Below are 23762 nucleotides of genomic sequence, written 5' to 3' on the forward strand. Positions count from 1 at the left end.
TCACCGGTAAGAGAAAGAGAAGGAGAGGGAGAGGAGTTGCTCTTAGAGAGGTTTGCTCTAAAAAAAAAATAGATCATCTTAGAGATGTTGTTGTTGAATGTGAATGTGTGATTTAGAATGAGAAGAGAAGGTGTTTATATAGGGAAGAAAAAGAAGAGTGAAATGATGAGTGGAAGAAAAATAATGAAAGTGGAATATGAAAGTGATTTGTAAAATATGGAAAAGATAGAGAAATGATGAAATGAAAGCAAGGCATGAAGGTGCAACAACATGGAAGTGATGATGATCTATTAAAGAGATTGTCTTGAAAAATATATCCAAGGAAAAGAAGAAAAGCATCTAGCTTTCTTCATGTGGGTAGGAAACATGAACATGTGAATATTGAGCTGGTTTTAGGTCAGTTTCTGCCCCTTTATTCCTTCAATTATTTCTCCAACAAGACTTCAGAATGAGCTTTCGATTTCTTCATAAAAAATGTTCCACTATGAGTGTAGATCACCCTGGTAAAATTTCAGATTTTTATTCCATGTGGTTGGGCCGAAAATGCTGCTGGACCTCTTACAGGTCCAGTTTTCCAGTTTTGCTTCTGTAGAAAATTAGGCTGATTGTTTGAAGGCCTTCCACTCAAAAAAAACTCTTGCACTCTTCATAAGAAATGATCCTTGGGCTGTCTAGAATGGATCTGGAAAGTTTCAGCACATTTCGATTTCATTTGGTAAGTCTGCCACCCCTCCTTCCTTGTCTAGCTCGGTTTTTCCTAGCCGAAGTAGGAAAATATGCTAAAGTTGACTTGTCATACTTCCATAGTAGGCTTTATTTAGCCTCTAAATATATATTTCGAGCTTGTCGACAATATATAGCTTGAGCCACTGATATTGGCTCAATTTCTCCAAGACGTGCCTTGTCAGGCCAAAATGTTCATTTTGGGTCCAAACATTGCCCCCCAGACCTCGAAGTCAAAGATCTTCGTCTTGACTGAAGAGGTCTTGAATCAGCACTCCTCTTATAATGTCGTTGCTCCAAAGCCACTTGTATTGGCTTGACTAAAATTACTTGAACAGTAGCCTCTCTCCCTCTTAATTATACATAGTGAGCATACATATATTAATCGACAGTCTTCCTTCGCGAACCATCCTTTGCGAGGCCATGTAATTAAAACCACTTCGCTGCCAACAATTCGCAACCCAGCTTTCGCCACAATTATTGGCAAAAATATTGATTTGACCTCCTCCACTGCTAATACCATACTAGGCATATTAAATGCCTCTTGTATATGTGCCCAGACCAATACCAATGACCTCTTAAGTATATTAGCAAGTTCCAGCCACTATTAGGCAAGAACACAATTTTTTGCATCCTCCGCGACGCACAAATTTGAAACTCTTTTTGTATTTTTGTAATTTTTTTTTATTTTTTCATTTTAATAAGACATTGTGAATCAAGGTTTAGACATGCGGCCCAAGTATAGTCGTCTAGACACAAATTTTCTTTCAAATCCTTTGGGCAACCTTACTGAAATGGCCAGGTGGGGGAGGGCGAACAAGAGAGGCAGAATCCATTTTGGCATGAGCTACTCCCACATAGTGGTTTAGGCCCATTTGCACGCACTTCTGGATTCAAGAACCTGTCATGAACGTTGTCCCCTTTCTAGACACCATTTCACATAGGCTATACTTACTAAGATGAGAAAGGTCATAAGTGTGAAGACAGTTCAACAAGTGTTAATAAAAGCCGCCCTTAACCTTAAGGGACCTGAACTAGGCACCAATAAGGAGTTTAGGCCAATATTAACAAAAGAGACTTCACCTATTCCGTTATGATTCACAAATGACGAAAATAAAAATGAAAACTGAAAATTGACAGGAAATTTAAAAACAAAGAAAGAAGTTAGCAGCACTATATTTGGCTAACCTCCAGAAGGCCACGGGGGAGGCCATCTATGCTTCATTCCAAGCTCTGATGTATCAAAATTTGTAGGGTAAAAATCCCTCCTGTGAGAGCTTGTAGGAAAAGAACAAAGATACTTCGCGTTGAAGAATTTGGAGGAATTTGGCTCGTGAGAGGGGTAATCTTGCCCCCCAAGTATCTTTGTTGGTTGGCAAAACATGATCTTCAATTGCACTTTTGGCGATGAAGATGTTCCAAGATCGGCTTTGTTGCCAACTACCATGTCATAGAACATGGTGTCTTTAGGATTAGCCACAGATTGGCCATTATAGACGACCACTTGCTGGTCTGAATTCTCCACATCAAGAGCTTCACTTGTTGGATAATTATAAACAAGAGTTAACTTGTATTGATGATACTCAAATTTACAGTTGCGAAGGACAACTTGGCCACTAGAATAATTGTTCTGGCCATTCATGCAACGTGGGTTGTAGATGTGCCCTCCACATATATCAAAGCCACCGCTTGGCCTTGAAGAATATATGAAGAACTTCAAGTTGAATTGATTAATAAAGCCACAGATTGGCTTCTGTAGGCCACAACTTAATTGATAATTAAGTTGGCCTTCTCCATGCACAGCCTCTGTGTAAGGCTGTGACTCACCAGTGAGACCCTTAGGTTGATTGCCACCTATAGGCAAGTTAGTCTCAGAAATGACCTCTTCGCGAGCAGCTTCTTGATGTTCCAATTTGTCTTGATGCGAACTGACTTGAGTAGCCAAGCTGGAACCTTCTTTGCACAAGGTCGTGAACTCCGATGAGGTCTGTTTGTGCTGGGTCGCAACGACATTCATCGACTGCTGGTGGTTTTCTTCGGCTGGTTGGGTCACGTCGGCCAGCTGCTCCCAAGTCTGCCACGGATCTTGTTGGGCTGATTGGAAAAGTTCATCCATCCTCTTCTGTTGCGCCGCCAGGACCTTTTTCAAATTCGCATAATATGAAGCAGTGTTCTGTTGAAAGATAGCAAGTCGCTCCTCTATGCTCGCATTCTCCGGAATGGGAATGGGCACATAGCCTTCTATCGTCGCCATGACTTCAGGAATTTCTTTTGGTAAAGATTTTCCTCTGGCATCCCAATGATGGTGAACACAAAAAGACTCTGATGTAGTCCCACCGGGCGTGCCAAAATGTTTGTTTTGAAGGCCGGTGGTTGAATGTCTTCAAGAGAAAAAAAAAAATTCTAACCTTGTCCCACTGGGCGTGCCAAAATGTTTGTTTTGAAGCCCGGTGGTTGAATGTCTTCAAGAGAAAAAAAAAATTCTAACCTTGTCCCATTGATCCAACCGGCCGTGCCAAAATGTTTGGCTCCAATTTTGCTGCAGCTGGTCAACAGTCTCTTTTCTTGCGCGGGCGTGCCAGCACCGTTCGGGTGCGGTCGTCGGGGGTGTCCCTTGACCTGACTTCTATCAAGCGATTGTAGACGAGGAGAGCACCAACCTCGTCGCGGGATTCTTTGTGCCTTGTGGTAAGGACTTTGTTGTAGTTTCTTCTTGTTAACACAATCGATACTCAATATTGTAGATCGAGCAGAGCGACATCACCGGGAAGTGTTGAGATCTTGCTAAAGCGTGACTTTAGCTTGGCTGGGTTGCTAGGGCGTTACCCTTGCTTAGCTGGTTCAGTAACCGTTGTGGTCGCGGCACTACCGTCGGCTCCCGAGGAGACTAGGACCGAAGCACGTTGACAGAGGGTTTGGTGGCACTGAAAGTCGGCTTCTGAGAAGACTAGGACTAGGAGTATGATCACCGGTAAGAGAAAGAGAAGGAGAGGGAGAGGAGTTGCTCTTAGAGAGGTTTGCTCTAAAAAAAAAAATAGATCATCTTAGAGATGTTGTTGTTGAATGTGAATGTGTGATTTAGAATGAGAAGAGAAGGTGTTTATATAGGGAAGAAAAAGAAGAGTGAAATGATGAGTGGAAGAAAAATAATGAAAGTGGAATATGAAAGTGATTTGTAAAATATGGAAAAGATAGAGAAATGATGAAATGAAAGCAAGGCATGAAGGTGCAACAACATGGAAGTGATGATGATCTATTAAAGAGATTGTCTTGAAAAATATATCCAAGGAAAAGAAGAAAAGCATCTAGCTTTCTTCATGTGGGTAGGAAACATGAACATGTGAATATTGAGCTGGTTTTAGGTCAGTTTCTGCCCCTTTATTCCTTCAATTATTTCTCCAACAAGACTTCAGAATGAGCTTTCGATTTCTTCATAAAAAATGTTCCACTATGAGTGTAGATCACCCTGGTAAAATTTCATATTTTTATTCCATGTGGTTGGGCCGAAAATGCTGCTGGACCTCTTACAGGTCCAGTTTTCCAGTTTTGCTTCTGTAGAAAATTAGGCTGATTGTTTGAAGGCCTTCCACTCAAAAAAAACTCTTGCACTCTTCATAAGAAATGATCCTTGGGATGTCTAGAATGGATCTGGAAAGTTTCAGCACATTTCGATTTCATTTGGTAAGTCTGCCACCCCTCCTTCCTTGTCTAGCTCGGTTTTTCCTAGCCGAAGTAGGAAAATATGCTAAAGTTGACTTGTCATACTTCCATAGTTGGCTTTATTTAGCCTCTAAATATATATTTCGAGCTTGTCGACAATATATAGCTTGAGCCACTGATATTGGCTCAATTTCTCCAAGACGTGCCTTGTCAGGCCAAAATGTTCATTTTGGGTCCAAACACCCCTAGATTTTGGTGGAATTCATGAAGTCTTTAAAAATCCTAATTGAATACCTCAAGACTTTCATGGACTGTTAAAAGTCTATATTGAATACACCCAGATAAGAGTCATTACTATTCATTTAGATTTTGTATTTCTAACCTCGTTTAGTAAAAAATTATAGCAATTTCAGAATTTTAATCATTTTAGACAATTGTTTAACTACAATATGAATTTATATAGTATACATAATTATTTTATATAATATATCTCTTAATTAAATTTCAAAATAATTTTTTTATTTTTTGTTTATTTTTGAAAATCATATATATTCATGCCATGTGTCAATACTATTTAAGATACAATATCTTATCTCAATCTCGGTTGAGATTTTACCCACCATGTGTAGGCCAACCAAGAGAAACAAGTGGACAGGTATGCACATCATATCATCTTTATGCATTTCCTCTCATGGAGTCATTAATTCATTTCCTCTCATGGAGTCATTTCCGCGCTTGCCAATTTGCTTTCATAACAAAAAAGAAAAATAGCAAAATTATTTTTGAAAATAAAAGTGAAATTTTAAGAAAATAAAAAAGAGAAAAAAAAATTGAAGGCAGCATAACGGTTCAAAACATGGCATTTTTTTCTTATTTTTTGGCTATTATTTCTTGGGAAAATAACTGATTTGATTTATTTACTATTTTAGCCTCATAGTATAATTTTTATTTACTAAACAATTCAATTAACAAAGGGCATAATAGGATTTTCAAAAATTTAACCATGGGAAGTAAGAATTTGCTTAATATAATAGATTATTAGTCATTGACTTTAATCCTATGGCATTATTCAGATTAGAAATTAAGTAATTATATATTTACCTTTTACTTTTTGGGTCCTGATCCAATATCCAACTTTTAACTAAAACACTCTCACTTACCCCACTAAGAGCAAGTTCACTCGTTAGGTCAATAGGTCAGGGTTACTGGGTCAAGACACTGTTCACTACCACTGAACATGTGTTTCCACCTGTTCTATTTCTTGACTGGTCAGTTATTGTTTATTGAATTCTTTTTATTAATTTATATATTGTAAAATTGAAATACATTTGACAATTTGTCAGCCCGAAAATTCATCGAGCTTATTTTCAGAAATTTTCACAAAGTGAAATGTCGAGGATTTGAGTTGGATAATAAAGTACATGACATAAGGCGTTCGTGGGCATTTTTGCGGAATTTAGAAATTATTAAAGGAAAAAAAGGAGAAATTTGTGTTGTGCGATCTGGGCCATTAAAATACCCACCGCCTTCATCGTAGCCATCCAAATTCAATTATTGGAGCAGCTATATATAGGATCAGATCGGGTCAAACTTTGGCAGACCATGATAGAAGCTTCCGGGCTTCTGACCCGCTAGCGCGACCTGAAAACTTGGAAGAGAATCCCACCAGCACTCCACCGTCCGACCATCTCCCGGCGGCGGACTACCTGAGTTCGATGCCTCTCCTCAGCACCGACGTACTCCTGGCGGTGGATTATGCAATCGACCATCGACGATGACGATATGAGGCTCGAGGAGCTTGAAGTTTTTCAATAGTTTCGCGGCAATTTACGGTCGCTCCGGCGGCCGATTTAACTGCATGAGGTAGGAAAATTAATCCTCTCAGCACACTCTACATACTAATACTCTCATTTTTTTGAAATCGATCCAGTTTTGATGATTTGGTTTCTAGGTTGTTCTCGGCTCAGTAGCGGCTCTTCAGCAAGCACCTGATACTTTTCGGCACTAGACGACAAGAACATGGCCTCCATGCACGTTGTTTCTCACGTCGCTCTCTCAACATCCGAGCTCGGGCCAACGTGGCAACCGACCTGTTTGGGTCAAGAATTTGGTCAAGAGCTTCGCCTTTTTCTTGGCCTGGGTCACAAAAGTTCAATCTGAAGCTGGTCAAGAGACCACCGGTGGAAGCAACTTTTTCTTCTATTTCAGTCACCAACTCAGCTTGCCCAGGTGGAGATCGGTTAAAGAGCACTGGTGAACTTGCTTTAACAAATTAGAATTCTCACTCACTCCATTTAAAAAATTACGTAATGTGTCGCTCTCATTCTCTCTCCCAGACTCCTTCTCTCCCCCCAATATCTTTATCTCTCTTTCCATTATCTTTCCGGTGAGGAAAATACAATGTTGATAATCTGGGAGAAACCTAGAACCATCATTGGGTTCTCTCCGTCTCTATTCACCACGAGCCGACGACGACAACGCAACTTTAGAGTTCCACCCGAGGAGAGGGTGAGTAGACAGCTCAACATTTGATGCCTCTAACTTATCCTCGAATACCTCCGCAATAGGAGGAATCTCACCCCTGCCTCTGGGTCTACATTTACCTCTAGGTCTACCTCAACCCCTCACTCTACCTCCCAAGTGATCCATTTCCTGAGAAGCATAGCAACACGTGATTAATACTTGCATAACTCTCAAACACAAGTATAAGTTAATCACATATATATATATATATATATATATATATATATATATATATATATATATATATATATATATATATATATTGCATGTGTATATATATACACACACACACACACACGTAGACATTTACTCAGGAATGCCTACTAATACCAACTATAGTTTGCAGTTAATTAAATAACCTCCAAAAACTATAAAAGTACTCCGTTCGTAAATGAACAATATACGATTACTCACCTCGAAAATCCTGTTGCTTATTAACACAATTTAAATAATTTACCGGACGCACTGTCAATCACCTAAAGAAAGTACAGCCTCGATTCAGTACACGAATCACAATTAAACAATTAAAATCCGAAACTCCCGAATTAATCTAAAAATCTGAAAGTAACACCAATCGAGACAAAACTTCATCCGAGACCACCCAAAGTCTCCGGAACACTTCAGCGGTCAATATAACAAAATTACAAGTCAATCGGACAGCCGGATCCTCACGGGTCAAAAACCGAGACGATCGAAAAAAGGTAAAAATCCTAACAAATTCATACGAACTTCGAAAATTACCTATTATATATCGAAATGCTCGTATCGACGAGTAGAAGATATAAACCAAAAAACTGCCCCAGACATGGCCGGAACTTCACGATAGGCGGCGGCACTTCCACCACCACTGGCCAAACTCAAAACCTTGTTAATCCAACCGTCCAAATGAAGTTTATACTACGAGGATCAACTTTAATACCTAAGATTTTGGTCAGATTGTCCTAGATCGGCCAGGATCAAGCTCACAAGTTGGAAACTTACCCTTCACCGTGAGTTGGCTATGCTCCGATGAAAGTATGGGTTTAAAAAGAATTTGATTTATTTATTTGTTTAGTCATCCGATTTTTTTTTCCCTAATTGAGGTTTTAAAAATTATTGTACTATTTTGTCATTTTATGTTGGGGGTAATATGATATGATACTAATTATGTAGGGTAAGCTTAGCAAATGGAAATGTAGTTTTGTTTTTCTAGTTCAGTTGTAAAATATTTTCAATCAAGAAATTTAATGAATATTTTTTGTTATAGTTATTGATTGTTGCGAGAATAAGTGTTTCTTTGAACTATGATTATCGGATATAATTAATAATTTGTTACTTTTACCCATATGTTACATATCTTACAGATCAATATTCTGGATCCTCGTAATGGCAATCTAATACTTAAGAAAGATTGTGACCCCAATGACCCTATTGTTGGATTGCACGTATTCACCAAGCACACGTCAGAATCGGATTCTAATAGGTAACATGTATTATTATCTACACTTCCAAGTGTACTTAAGTTGTATGTTTCTCATTAGCTTCATAAATTTATGTTGTAATTGTTATTTTAAATTAGTTTTTTTTTTTTTGTGTTACTGTTAGGTCTTGCAAATTATTTACTTGCATCTAACATGCAAGGATAGACCGCTACGCACTTGAAGAAGTTGAAGCAACCAAAGCTGCTACACTTATAGAAGGCTCAACAAAATGGGATGTAGCGGAAGATAGCCTACTAATTCACCACTGCTACACATTTTCATCACCCTTCTATTATCCGCTTCGATCTTGCTGAAACTTCCTCTTATTGCTTTAGGTATATAATTTCTTTTCCCTTGCCATCTTGTATTTTCCAAATTTCATGGGATGGAAAATTTTTCCATATTTAGAGGAAAACACACATTTCAAATAAATAAAACAATCACGCATTATTTCCTTTTCCCGAAGGATATGCATATATCACATTGTGACAAAATCATACTATTTGACCACTCAACAAATAGATATGAAACTCAAGTCCCATCTGGACAATAAAGAAAAAATACTCTCGAAACTCTCTTAAAAACTCATACTTATGAGTCTCAAGTAATCTCTCCAAGTATTTGATTTGTACTTGGAGAAGCCTAGGCAATTGGAAAGTCGTATTGGAGCAACAGTCGAAGGTTTACATTCTATAGGGACTGATTCTGGGGACCTATTCTCTCTTGATTTGCGCACAGGTAAAAGATGGCAAATTACTAGGATGTCTTCACTGTTTGTTTGTTTGTTTGTTTTTTTCGCAGTGTTGCTTTTGCTATATATTCTATAATTGATAATTTCCACTCTTTATGTTGCTTTTTGATCAATAGAAATTTTTTACAGGTCATAAACTATACTTCAAGGGAATTGGCACAACTTGTCTTAGACACATCAATGTTTACTCTGAGCATCCACGGGTAGCACTTAGTGGTGAGTACATGGTTATTTCTACTTTTCTAATCCAAAACTAATTTGTTTCTTAATCTCATTGTGAGATATTACATGCATTATTTGTGTGTATATGTGCATGTTCAGATCTTATTAGATTTTTAAACAGGTACCACCAACATCATCAATTCATTGCCGCTGCTGGTGAGTGAATGTTCGTAGTTTTTTACTTTAAAAATTCATTTTTTGTTTGGCATTTCATGTGTATACAAAATGCACCTTTTATCATATTGTGATATGTTTTTCTTTTAAACAAATTCATTGGTCAACTTTACGAGTTGTTTTTAAACAAAAGATCTGCATGTATCAGTAACTTTTAGTGCTCTATTCATATTAGGTTATTACTATCTGGACATTTGGGATATAAATAACAGAAGTCTAATTGCTGCTCCAATGGATTTGTGGGAAATATTCTGTTCTAATGGACTCCGATGAAGTTTCGGACAACCCTCCACAATTGCCAAGCACACCTAGCAACCCAAGAAAATTTTGCTCTGCTCTGTAGGTGTCTAAGATGCGTTTATTGAGCAACGAGGTCGATGTCCCAAAACACATTTACTGCTCAGGAATCTGTTTTGCACAAATAAGGAGAGTCTCGGATGTGAATATCTTTTAGACGAGTTTGGGAAGATTTCTACACCATATTTGATTTGATTTTGAGTATATATTGCAACCATAATGACATGGTCAAATGAGAAAATTCAAGAGGAAATCTACATCAACACAAAAAAGAAAAATGAATCAGAATTGAAGATGGAGATATAGGGTTGACGTCTAAAGGTTCTCTATATATACTCACCTATGTTGGACATCCAAATCATCTTCCTTCACCCCATTTAGCCATCTCTCTCCCTCCATATGCGTCCATCCATTCCATATCTCTAAAATCATCAAACCTAGAATCAAATTCGTAACTCCTCCCCTTTACTCTCTAAATTTCGATCTCTCTCAATTGTTCAAGCATTGAAGCCATGAAGCATCTCCACCTCCTTGTTGTAGTCAACATTAATGTCCTCCATCCTTTTGAAGATCATCTTGAGTCCTTGAAGTTCTTCAAAAGTGTAACAATGTCCTTCTATCTTTTGTTTTTGGTTTCTTATGTTTGTAACGTTAAAGACAATTATACTAGCGTTTTAGGTTTTTGTTTTAAATGGATGTTTCGACAATTTGTGAGAATAAAGAGTTTGTTTTGATGTTTAGTTTTCTATAGCCATGAAGCATGATAAACGTTTTTGGATTTTCAGATTGTTAATTGCGATTTCATGATATGTTGATGAATGTTTGTTGATTTTGTGCTTCAATCCCACCTTTTATGTGTTTTGTGTTCTTTGATTGCAAACTTAAAAAATTGAGCATGTAATTGAATCCAAATTAAGATATGCTGAGTTTAGGTCTTAATTGCTTAGTGGAAAACTCATAATTCCTTAGGTAAATCAACAATGAGTCTTGCATACTTGATTAGCGTTCCAACTTGTGTTATTGGCTTAAATCAATCAAACTTTCATTGATCTTTATGCGTTAATTATGTTTTGTTAATGAGTAGCGTTCTATGACTAGCATTGCATGTTTCATAGGGTTAACTATGGTGTGTTCATCTAGTTAATTAATTAAGGAAAGTAATACGGACTTTGTATGCGTTCATCTCTGTTCTTGATTGATTTCTTTCATCTACATATTTTGATTCGTGATTTATGATTTAATATTCTATTTTCGTGTTAATGGTTGATAACTATATCTTACATCTTTTTCGTCCACTACTTCTATCTTGATTCAAGGTTTGATCAATCACATGTATTATATTGTTAGATTAGAATACAAACTTTTATAAATCCCCTTATCTTGTAATTTTTGTAAATATATACTTTGTTTTATACTTTGTGAAAAATACTAATTTGTTTAACGTTTTTGACAGGAAGTATACCCCAATCCTCGGCTTAGAACGATATCCTACTTACTCTTAACTACAATCTGATGCAGGATTTTAAATTAGCACTCATTAGCTTTATAAATTTATGTTGTAATTGTTGTTTTTAAATTAGTTTTTTTTTTTTTGTTATTGTTAGGTCTTGCAAATTATTTACCTGCACCCAACATGCAAGGACATGCAAAGATAGACCGCTATGCACTTGAAGAAGTTGAAGCAACCAAAGCTGCTACACCTATAGAAGGCTCAACAAAATGGGATGTAGCGGAAGATTGTCATCTTGTATTTTCCAAATTACATGGGATGGAAAATGTTTCCATATTTGGAGGGTGAACGGGCTTTAAAACTATAATTTCATCTTTATTGAACATAAGATAAAACTATAATTTCATCTTTATTAAGCATAAGATATCCTCACTAGCTTATTAGTATAAGAAATGCTAAATTTTGTTTGCAATTCAGGATGAATGCTACACTGCATAAGTGCGATCTTGAAAAATGTATAACTACTTGGACTGCAAAATATGTGAGGAATTATATATAACTTTTTATTACATTTAACGCTGATTCTTTTGCAAACATCTACTGTTTTTAGAGTGATGCGTGGCCTCTAGACATTTGTTTTACATCTGGCTCATTTGTTGGAAAAGTCATCATTTATTAATGACAGGTGCTGACATCCATAATGTAAGTTACACTTGTTTGACAAATCCAATTGTTTGAATACTAATTCCTTGTAAGATTGTTTGTTTTTATTTTAACACATTGTTTACTGTAACAGGTTTCTTTATTTGACACTAGACAGCAAAAGCCTAATCAAGTATCTGATTTGTACTTGGAGAAGCCTGGGCAACTGACAAGTCGTATTGGAGCAATAGTCAAAGGTTTACATTGCGATGTAGTATATATAGGGACTGATTCTGGGGACCTATTCTCTCTTGATTTGCACACAGGTAAAAGATGGCAAATTACTAGGATGTCTTCACTGTTTGTTTGTTTGTTTTTTTTTTTCCAGTGTTGCTTTTGCTATTCTATAATTGATAATTTCCACTTTTATGTTACTTTTTTATCAATAGCAATTTCTTACAAGTCATAGACTATACTTCGAGGGAATTGGCACAACTTGTCTTAGACACACCAATGTTTACTCTGAGCATCCATGGGTAGCACCTAGTGGTGAGTACATGGTTGTTTCTACTTTTCTAATCCAAAACTAATTTATTTCTTAATCTCATTGTGAGATATTACATGTATTATTTGTGTGTATATGTGCATGTTCAGGTCCTATCAGATTTTTAAACAGGCACCACCAACATCATCAATTGATTGCCTTTGCTGGTGAGTGAATGTTAGTAGTTTTTTACTTTAAAAATTCATTTTTTGTTTGGCATATCATGCGTATACAAAATGCATCATTTTATCATATTGTGATATGTTTTTCTTTTGAACAAATTCATTGGTCAACTTTACGAGTTGTTTTTAAACAAATGATCTACATGTATCACTAACTTTTAGTGCTCTATTCCTATTAGGTGATTATTGTCTGGACATTTGGGATATAAATAATAGAAGTCTAATTGCTAAGATATTATATTGTGTAATATTTTTGAGTTAACATTGTCTTTCTCCTTTAATTTTCTTATTAAACCCTATGTGTCTATATGTTTGTTACACTCTATTGTCCATACTAATGGGGAGTTATAGTTCTCCCTCACCAATCTCCATAGTTCTCTTTGCAATATGCTGAAAAACTAGACGCAAATCTATGTGCAGGTGAATGTTATAGAACGGTGCTAAGTTGTGTATTTATATATGAAATAGGCATAAATGTCCATTATTTTTTTCCGTTTCTTTTTTTTATTATTCTTTTTTCTAGATTTGTTCTTGATTATCATGACATGCTAAATCTTCTTGTCCAAGTTTAATATCATTTGCTAGAAAGTCTTGCTTAGATAAGCACATGGACACGTGAGCTTTGCTAGAATTAATGATTGGCTCTCACCCACAAAAACATAAACTTATAGTTTGAGAGGGTTTACGTAACAACTGACAATGAAACTTTCTAGTTATTCTAACTTGAAGCCTGAGAATTAAGTGACATGTTTGTTATCTTCCAACGGTGCAGGTTGACATGAACGAAAGTTTATCACATGTTTTATTTGATTATACTTCTTACCAAGGTTAGTTTTCCTATTCACCGTATTATGAATAGATTATTCATAGACTGTTAAATGTTCTCTTTGTTTTTTTAATTTTAAAGTTCTACTATCATGAAAATTATCCCCCAAAACATATGGCTGTAAATTTTTCCTCTTTTACTTTGTGCAGCCGATCAGTCACGAGCCAAACCACTCCAAGTTTATGATAGGAGACGTAGGTAATAGCACAAGCTCGAATTTCGCATCATATGAGGCGATTAATTAAGTTTATCTTATGGGTTCACATGATTAGAATTGAGTTGTAGATGTAATTTCCTTTTAAATAAGTGTGGATCTCACTTTGACTCAAAGTTATGAGAGTGATCTAGGATATACAATTCCTTAAATGATACTAAAAGGGGAATGAGATTTGGATATCATCAGTCTAATTGATTAAGTTGTCCTTGTTAATTTGTGTTTTTCTTCTCCCTCAATTTGCGTTTAAAAATTTACCAAGAATGTCTTTCCATAAAACTAAAAATAAGTCACTTTTGTGGTAATACCGATATGGTGGAAAAGTAACACCAACGAAATTGAGCCAGTAGGGTAGGAAAGCATAGAAAGTAGAAGCCATCTTCTATGTCAAAGCTTTGGAGATCATCTTTACACGATTGTTTTGAACGAGGACAAGAGGAGGCTTCCAAATGGAGTTGCGAATTGCTGGTGTTGCAAATCAACATAAAAAATATAACCTAAAAGAAATTTGGCACTACGATGAAATTTGTCACTAAAATATCATAATGCATATCGTTTCACCACCACAAATCCAACAACATATATATATATATATATATATATATATATATATATATATATATATATATATATATATACACGTAGACATTCACTCAGGAATGCTTACTAATACCAACTATAGTTTGCAGTTAATTAAATAACCTCTAAAAACTATAAAAGTACTCCATTCGTAAATGAACAATGTGAGATTACTCATCTCGAAAATCCCGCTGCGTCTTCACACAACTTAAATAATTTACCAAACGCACTGTCAATCACCTAAAGAAAGTATAGCCTCGATTCAGTACATGAATCACAATTAAAATCTGAAACTCCTGAATTAATCTAAAAATCCGAAAGTAACGCCAATCAAGGCGAAACTTCATCCGAGACCACCCAAAGTCTTCGGAACACTTTAGCGGTCAATATAACAAAATTACAAGTCGACCGGACGGCTGGATTCTCACGGATGGAAAACCGAGATAATCAAAAAAGGGTAAAAATCCTAACAAATTCATACGAACATAGTTTACCTTTAGTGAACGCAGTAGCATTGATCAACGTAAAAAAAACATATAACCTCTTGGACTAATGGACTCAAGTACTTTTTTTTTTTTTTGTCAAGTAAACTTTCTAAAAAAAAACAGAAAATTAAGTAGGAGCAAGACTGGCATCATAAAGGAGAATGTGAGTGAGGGTAGAAGGAGGGTGAAGAATGCAATCAGATGGGGCCATCCTCCTGCAAGCCAAAGAAGCCAGATGATCAGCAGCTTGATTGGCATTCCTGTTGGTCCAAACCCAACTAACATATAAAAGGAATAACAATTGTAATCTCTCGAATGTAATGCACCAGATGAGCTATAAACCAATCCGGTAGCAAGTGAGAATTATTCAAGAGATTGACAAGGTGAAAGAAGTCCACTTCAAAAATTACTCATTGATAATAGGGACACAAAGCTAACAGATCACCTTGAAAAAAGCCAAAGTTTCTGCTAATAGGAATGAAGAGGTTTTAACAATCCTAGTTTCAGCATGAAGGAAGTCACCAGAGACATTTCTAACAATCACTGCCAAGTCTGTCTCTAGGGATACACTATCCTAGGAACTAGGAAGCATCAGTATTTATCTTCACAAAATCCAAAGAAGAAGGAATCCAAGGTGGAGGAGAAGGAGGAGGTGGAGGAACAGATGTTACATCCTATACCCTGAATTAGCCATTTAATTACCGGTCATTTGGATGGTAAACGATCAAAATTTTTAATTTTACTTTAATTTCGAACATTTGAAAACTGGGGAGGGTGTTCTAGAGTTGACTATTAATCGGTTCACATTTTGAAGAAACTTTCTTTGCGGAATTTGTAGAGGTCGTTAAGCTGATTCCGTAGACATGTAGCACGCCAAAATTGGAGTTTGTATGTAGAAGTTACGATCTGAAAAGTAAAAGTTACTATTTCGGGAACCTACTGTAAATAGTAATTGTGCATTTCCATTTTGGGGGAAGTTTCTATTTTTGGGCAAACCCTAGATCCCAATTTCGATCCGACCTGAAATCAAACCCGGCGGATTTCACCACCGTCTGGCCACCTCAGACTGCCAGACTAGTCTCATCTGAAGCGGTTGTTCACGCTAGTGACATTTCCGGCCTCACTTTCCCTCGATGGTCGATCACTGCCGCAAATCGAAGAGGTTTCCAGATCGGTAGCAACCCTGCTAAACTTTCTCCTCCGGCCACCTCAGGCAGCGGCACCACTTGGGTTTTGCAGTCCTTATCATGCTGATCATCCAAGTATAAGCCCTCAACATCTAATCGACCGAAGGAAGGAGAATTGCTTACTTGAAGATTTTCGGTTCCGGGATCATTCGAGGTATTTTCCGACCTTTACACTGAGAATTGAACTTTGTTGCAGTTATAGAAGATGTTGGCCTTATTGTTGTAAATATTTTGGCATAGTTCTTGGTACTCAATTCGGGATCGGGTGTGTGTGGCCTCCTCTGGGCCTTTGTTTTTGTTTTTTACGTAGAGCTCAACATTAGGAATGTGATGAAATGATTTTTGATGCTATTGGTGTATGTTTTGGAACTGATTAGAACTTCCATTGTTTTAGAAATTTTGAAATGCGACTCATAACGATCTGATTGTTGGATCGTCGTGATATTTTCTTAGATTTTTCGAATTATTAAATTGACAAATATTAAAGTTCGAGCCAATTCCGACATGAGTTCAAATTTTAGGGAATTTACGATGAACAAACAAAAAAAGGAGTTTCAAGGTTTTGTCTTGAGCTTGAATTTAGGGTTTATAGTTTATTCCCGATAGAAGTTGAATGTTAGTTGGTTAGCATGATTTATTATTTATTTGAATGTTACTTTACTCCCAGGAGTGTCGGATTTGAGAATTTATTTTCAAGTTACGATATGTCGATACCCAGATTTGTATTTAGATTAAGATACAGAGATATTATATATGTGATGCGATTATAATTACGAACCTGCCCATAAGGCGTAAGAGATTAGCCGTGGGGAGTCGATAATTCAAACTTATGAGTGGATGTTTGATTTTAGATAAATTATGCATGCAGTACTTTTTCAGGTATTGATTTACTACCGAGATTTTAAAAGGTTTGCTTCAGAGGCACTGGAGCAAGCGTGGAGCTTTGGGAAGCACCAAAAACACTGAAGAAGGGAAGGAGGACTCTTTCGTGTTCTCTAGGTGCTTCTCTCTGTCATCAAGATCCTCCTCCAAGGTCTCCTCCACCTTGGAGCTAGTAGGGGGAGAATCTTGGATCGGATGGTTGTATATTCCACCTATGGCCAATTGGCCATGTGACCAAGTCTCTCATAATCAGCTGTTGTTTCTATGTAGCGTTCAAAGGAAGCTGATCAAGAAAAACTAGTAGTGAAGGGAAAGAAGACTTGCTCAAAGAGCTCAGCTGGTTCTGTTCATGGATCCAAGAACAACAACTCTGCAGGCCTAGGCAAGATTGGTGTTAGTAAACAACTGATGTTAGTCATGTCACAGAACAATTTGGCGGAGCCACCTTCAGCTATGAGGTGGCCTTGCCCCCACACCTCCACAACCCCCAACCACCACCACCAAACCCACAACCACCCAAAAAAAAAAAAAAAATTGGGCTAGCTCTGCCATTATGCTCATAAGGTTTACTTGAACAAGAATAGTAAGAGCTGGAAGGCTTCTAATCCCTACAGGTAAGACACGATTGGGTTCTCCTTTCTTTGCCATGGTTAGACCACTAGCGATGTTCTTTACCGCCTCTGCCTCGGCTTGATTGTCATTTTTTGGAGAAGAAAAAACACTATTACACTGATAGTTTACAAGTTACTATAACAAGAAGAAGAAAGTAGCCCAAAGTTAATTTCCATGCAACATATAATTTTTGTAGATGTTTCATGCTGAATATTTTTTATACGAGACTCAATGAGTGGACATGTGTTCCATGATCTGAGTTTTGAGATTTGTTAGGAGAGAAATTATTAGGTAGGAACTGCCCTACCACGTGGCGGTATGACAGTCCAATCAAAATTAAGAAATAAGTTTGCATATTTCGAAATTAGTCATCTTTTAATAAAGTAATATATCCAAAACACCTCTACGAACACCCCTACCGCCAAGTGGTACGGCTGCCCTACCTAGGAAAGTTTGAAATTTTATGTCTTCCCATTCCCTCCTAAATCAACGATGGTTGTCTGTTCTGGTTGTATTATTTAATATTAGTCTCTTGATATACGCGTGTCCAATATAATCCTATAATCCTATGTGTTATGCATAAGAACAACTTCAAAGTTGTTAAACATAAATTACTTCAGTGTAATGAAGTGAGAGGCAAGAAGTTTAACCTATTAATAGCAGTTGACTTGTTATCAGTTTGAGATTCTCTCTTTATATTTTGCAGTTGGTCGATGTGTTGGACCAAAAATTTCAGTATATACTACATAGTATTTACGATCAAAGGCTAAAATTCAGTCTCTCCTATCTAATTGAATAATAGAAGATCTCTGTTTGGCTATATTCCGTAGAAGGATTATATATTTTGCTAGTTTTGTAGGTGGGAGGAGAAATTCGATAACGAAATCATCACCTAGCAAGATAGATGATAGCAAGGAGCTTTTCAATTGCTGCAAATCACAGAACATTGGCATAGACAATACAAATTCCATTATCCATATACAGAAGATTCGATGTCACACAAACTTATCAATATATACATTACAAAAGTACTCAAACAAAACAGCTACAGAGTAATTCAAAAGGCAGCGATTTAGACAAGTACGAGACCATCACCACTTTGCCGAACTCTCAATGTTAGATATATCAGCACCAATGTTCCCAAACTTGATCTGGACAATAGAAATTGAGGATGGTGTTAGTATATTGAGATCACAATCAGGCATATCACAATCTGGCCCAAGTATGTCTATTGTCTATATATCCAACCTATTGTCAAAATCATCAAACATTAGCACACTTGTCTCTAACAAATGAAATTCTGGTTGGTACCATCTTTTCAAACAACAATGATACTTGATAAGATTTATGGAACGGTACCTAAGTTCCAGACCACAAAAACCACTTTGCTCCAGAATAATCAACAAGATTACAGATCTAAACATCAAAGAAGTATGACAAGTTGTTATAATAAAAGTCAAAACTTTAAAATGCATTGAAGTAGCAACAATTATATTTCTAGTCGAGCATAGTGATAAATCATTCAACTCACTGACATTAACCTCATCCCAACTATAGGCGTAGCATATAATATCTACATAATTATCAAGTCTTTTTTTCTTTTTCTTTTTTCTTTCCCCTATAACTTCCTGAAGTCCCCATTCTATTTCACACCCAATGTCCTAATGTTTTCCACCTTTCTTCTCTGTAAAGGGACTAATTTTTTGAAAACATAAGGGTGCCACCCTATAACTTCCTGATGTCCCCATTCTATTTCACATCCAATGTCCTAATGTTTTCCACCTTTCTTCTTTGAAAAGGGACTAATTTTTTTAACACAAGAGGGTGCCACCCTAGCCCAAATCTGTAGACAAAAGATTAGGAACCAATATACATCAATCCTACTCTTAAGTTAGATCGTGATAATCTAACCAAGTCAAGTATTAAATGTAAAAATAAAAAAATTTACTATTTAACATTAATCCAACTCCAAGACAACTGTCATTGTTCCCCATTCCATTGTTGTTATGAATCTTATGATAATTATAGATTGTCTCATCAAGTGAACCATTAGTTCAAAGTTTTCATCGCATATAGCAAGATTTTATACTGTTCTGGAAAACATATTTGAAATAATGACATTTTGTTATTAGCAATAGCAGCTAGAGCTTCATTAAGTTATTATTGATAATAAAATACAAGAGTCTCAATTTGCTTTGGGATCTAGATCTTACAGGACTGAGAATAGGAGAACGATTTTTCTTGAATCAAATGAGGCATTGCGTTTGCATCTTCTCCACCGGTTGTTTGGTGTTTCATAAGTTTTCTCAGTCACTGGGTTATCTATTGAAGATAAAAGAATCAAAATCAACTCTCATATAAGTACATATGCTGTAGACAAGTTTAATGATATTAGTGAATGATAAATAGGACAAATCAAACATATGCATTATGCAGCTCTTAGATCGATATAACAGATGCTTCCAAGTAGTGCTAGAGAAACCGAGAAAATAATATGACATGCAGTATAAATCTTGCACAGGAAACCCTGAAACAAAGGTTTAAACTTCAGGCAGCAAGAATCGTGTCACATGATTTGAATGATTTACAATGCTGCTGATATTTTTATCTTTTAATTTATGATCAAACATTTCCAAAGATCAATGCATGCTTTTATCATGGAGAATGAGTACAACTTAAAGTCGCTCAGGATTGAGCTTATTCCTGATTCCTACCAACTTCAACTGGGATAACAGAAGTACACAATATCTATGGAACCTACAGAAAGGCCGGTCTGAAAACTTGGTACACAAACATGGATGTTATGAGGAGTTTTTGAGCCACTAGGTTCAAGTAGCAAAAATTGTCAAACCTCTGTTATAGCTTGCCCGCCAGTAGAATATCTCATTCTTTTTGCCATAATTTGCTAAAAGAATGAAAAAATCCCTATTATTCTCTAGAACATAAACAGAACAAATTTAATGGCATAGAAATGCTTAAATACCTTTTGAAGTGCCATGGTCGAATAGTAGTTGCATGAGTTTCCCACCTACTTTTGGGCTCATCTGTCTCTGCAACACCCTCTGCAAGTATCATAACCCACCAAGATCAACATTAAACACATTGGAAAACAGAAGATGTGCAAAGTGATAACAATTAATCTATGATAAGTCTGAAGCTCTGGAAGTATCATAACCCACCGAGATCAGTCAGCATTAAACCCATTGGAAAACAGAGATGTGCAAAGTGATAACAATTAATCTATAATAAGTCAGAAGCTCTTGAATCATCTCTAGTTTTTTGTTGATCTGTATTTCATTCTAGACAAAATAAAGGCTAATGGAAAGATGATCAATTGAAACTTACAAGTTCTCCACCACTTTTCAAACTTTCGACAGCTTCCTCTTCAGATTCTGGTGCTTGATTATATTCCTTCTCAATAGCTATCTCCATGATGAATGGGGGATGAGCATCTCCATTGTTTTGTTGTAATTCATCGCAGTTCTGACAAGTCAATTGTGCATCCATGCACATCTGACTTTTAAATGGATTAGAAACTTTTAGGAAGCTCAACAAGGCCAATAGGGAACCCCATTGTGGCCTATTGTCTTCCTTGGGCAGCATTGACATGTTAAATACATCTGGGGCCTACATGAAAAAGGAAGACTTTCAAAATGCTGCGAAATTATACAAACAGGAAATGCTTAGTTGAAGATTGATCAAGTTTTGGTAAACACTATGTCAACAGACTATCTCTTTTGAAGAATAACAAATAACTGTCTATAGCTAGAAGCCAAAAGGTGCCAGCAACTAAAATGCCAATAAGAAAACCAACAGAAAAGGGAAAAAAAAAATCAAATTACGAAGGTATTCTCCAACATTATCCATGTGAAAAAATGGAAAAAAGTGGGACAAGTAAGAAGGTTCTATTAATTTGTAACATGAAATCAAAAGTTCACCCGCAGATACAGATTGATCTATCCTCGTAGCTCAATGGTGATCTGAAAGCCTGATGGAGATAGATGTAGAATTGTACACATTGTTTTAGCTCCTAATGTACATTATTAGACAGAAGCATACAGAAGAAGTATACAGCAACTTTAAACTTGCATACCAGCCGCAAATATATACATATTGAGGTGTAAGTTAATAGTTTTTTTTTTTTTTTTAAGGTGTAAGACGAAAACGTCAACCACTCTTACATAAATACACATTGATCTATCCTCTTTTGCTAAGTGAATTATAGAATAAATGAAAGCCAGCACAATATAACTTCAGGAAAATTATTCTGGCACAATTTGATGGAAACTTACATGTGATCTGTGAAAGGGATATTTTAACTTTGCTGGAAGCTGAGCCTCCTCAAAAAGAATTGGCAAAATATCTGTAATATGTGAAATGTCATCATAAATGTCAAACATGCTAACCAATGCGGATAGCCATGAAACTAATTCACTACAGTTATCTGCTTTCTTATTACAATAAAAAAACTAAACATTACCTAGAGAGCAATGCTGGTCGACTTCATCAAATGCTGACTTTAGTAACTTAACACTTGGACAGCCAGCAGGTATTCCATCAGAAATTCCGTGAATGTAAGGTTTTCCCTGCCAATAATATCTATTAGGTTTAAGCCTCAAAAAACTACAAAAGAAAATGTCACATTCAACCTTATGATACTGATTGGAATTTGGACCATGTATCGTGACAGAAACATGGAACAAGAACCAGCTGAAGAGAAATCCCGAAAAGGTCAGTTCTAAATAAAGGAAAAGATAACTAGTCCTTTCCGTCCTTTGGTCCAGGCCAGTAAGGGCTACAGAAGTTTAGACAAGGCTTTTGTGAAGTTTAGCGCTCAAAGGTTAATTATTTCATTGCAAAACCACTTGAATCCATGGTGCTTAAATTATTTTGACTCATGTGAGCAATCAAGAACCTAAGACATTCTTTCCTAAAACATATGGAGAGCCTGCTAAGAATCACGTACAACGAAACCCAACTCGACATTGACCTGAAATCCAAAAGTTGAACATGCTAATTTCAAGCTCAAGAAACCAATTTCTTGAAAGGAACAGGCAACCTTGATCAGAAAGGAGCATCAATTTCTTACTATTTTCTTTACATTCAAAAAACAAAACAAAAATTTACTAGGGCAGAATACAAACAATGCCAGCTGTCCACCAACACTAAAACAAAGCTACCCATTAAAAGCTAGCTGCCAAAACTAACACAGAAAAATCAGCACATAGAAAAATCTCAACCAACCCACCCACCAGGCCACCAGGACTTCATTCCTAACAGTGAACAGTCAAAAACCCAGTACTGTAATGCAATTACAAGAAAACCCAGTTCATTTCACATCCAATTATTCATGAACCAGGGTTCCAAAACAGTCAGTGAGCCTAGTATTCATGGATCCTCTGGTTGTGAGTTGGCCACAGTGGAAAATAATAAAGATTGAGACTTTATGTTGTTCGGTCCTCAAAAAACTTGCCCTTTAAATTAAATTTAGAGCCCAAATTGGAATTCTAGATAGAAGCAAGTAGAATTGGAGTAGAGGAGTAAGCCAAGCTTCAAGAACAAGAGTGTGCTAAACTCAAAAGCAGTAAAAATGCAGAAGAAGAAGAAGAAGAAGAAGAAGAAGAAGAGAATGATTGTACCTCATTGGAGAGATTAGCAGCCATTGCAGAGAGATTGGATTCCATTGCAAGTCTCTCACCAATTTCAGAGAGAGAGAGAGAGAAGTTAACGTTACAATGTTGGATGAAGGAGAAAGTAGGAGTAGGAGGAGCGCTTTTATGTTTATTCTTTTTTTATTATAAATGGCGCGATTCGCCTTACTACTGATTATGACGTCCTCCTCCTGGACCACTTTCTTCTCTTTTTTACTGATTACTCTGCTGTTCCAGAGTATCTTTTATCATGACCAATTTACCCTTTGCTATTTTCTTTTCTATTTTGAAGTGATCATTTTTTTTTAAAAATGGTTTTGCCATTCAAAAATTGATTTTAAATTTTCTATGTAACTTGAGGTTCTGAGTTCTACTTACGGATGGATGGTAATTGTGTGATAGGAAAAGATTTAAATTTATAATGATGTAACTAAATTCGTACATAGAACAAAGTCGAAAGAAAATGGTGAGTCTACTTTTTTTTTTCCTTCAAAATCATACCTACATAACTTGGTTGTTGGTCGATTTGGTACCTTTCTGAGCTTTGTCAATAATGACTTCAAGACTCAAGAGAGCTTTGTCAGATTACTTATCCTTTCAAAAAAAAAAAAAAAAAAAAAGATTACTTATCTGACTCACTATTCCTTTGATACTTTTCTAAGGGTAATGGGATAAAGTATTCAACAAACTACCTCACT

The 23762-nt window shown here is 36.4% G+C and overlaps 1 protein-coding gene across 4 annotated transcripts; it reads right to left on the reverse strand.

Annotated features, from left to right (window-relative positions):
- Positions 1–18339: 18339 nt before the first annotated feature.
- Positions 18340–23212, reverse strand: LOC133724179 (uncharacterized). 4 transcript variants are annotated; one of them, XM_062150899.1, is made up of 9 exons: positions 23053–23212; positions 21894–21999; positions 21706–21776; positions 20759–21040; positions 20397–20475; positions 20265–20318; positions 19627–19735; positions 18773–18829; positions 18340–18564 (listed from the first exon to the last, which is right to left on the reverse strand). In XM_062150899.1, exons 1-9 carry the CDS (start codon positions 23095–23097, stop codon positions 18486–18488), a joined length of 882 nt encoding a protein of 293 aa, XP_062006883.1. In that variant the 5' UTR covers positions 23098–23212; the 3' UTR covers positions 18340–18485. The 4 variants fall into 4 exon arrangements, with proteins under 4 accessions (XP_062006883.1, XP_062006888.1, XP_062006892.1 ...); XM_062150904.1 differs by lacking the exon at positions 20265–20318; XM_062150908.1 differs by lacking the exon at positions 18773–18829.
- Between the last annotated feature and the right edge of the window lie 550 nt (positions 23213–23762).

Source organism: Rosa rugosa, chromosome 1 (genome assembly GCF_958449725.1).
Source record: "Rosa rugosa chromosome 1, drRosRugo1.1, whole genome shotgun sequence".
NCBI classification, from domain to species: Eukaryota; Viridiplantae; Streptophyta; class Magnoliopsida; order Rosales; family Rosaceae; genus Rosa; species Rosa rugosa.

Coding starts and splice junctions, on each gene's coding strand:
- LOC133724179 (XM_062150899.1), bottom strand. CDS start 23,097: ATGGAATCCAATCTCTCTGCAATGGCTGCTAATCTCTCCAATGAG. Junction 22,000..23,052: donor CTGCTAATCTCTCCAATGAG/GTACAATCATTC, acceptor TATTATTGGCAG/GGAAAACCTTACATTCACGG. Junction 21,041..21,705: donor ATCCCTTTCACAGATCACAT/GTAAGTTTCCAT, acceptor TTTTTCATGTAG/GCCCCAGATGTATTTAACAT.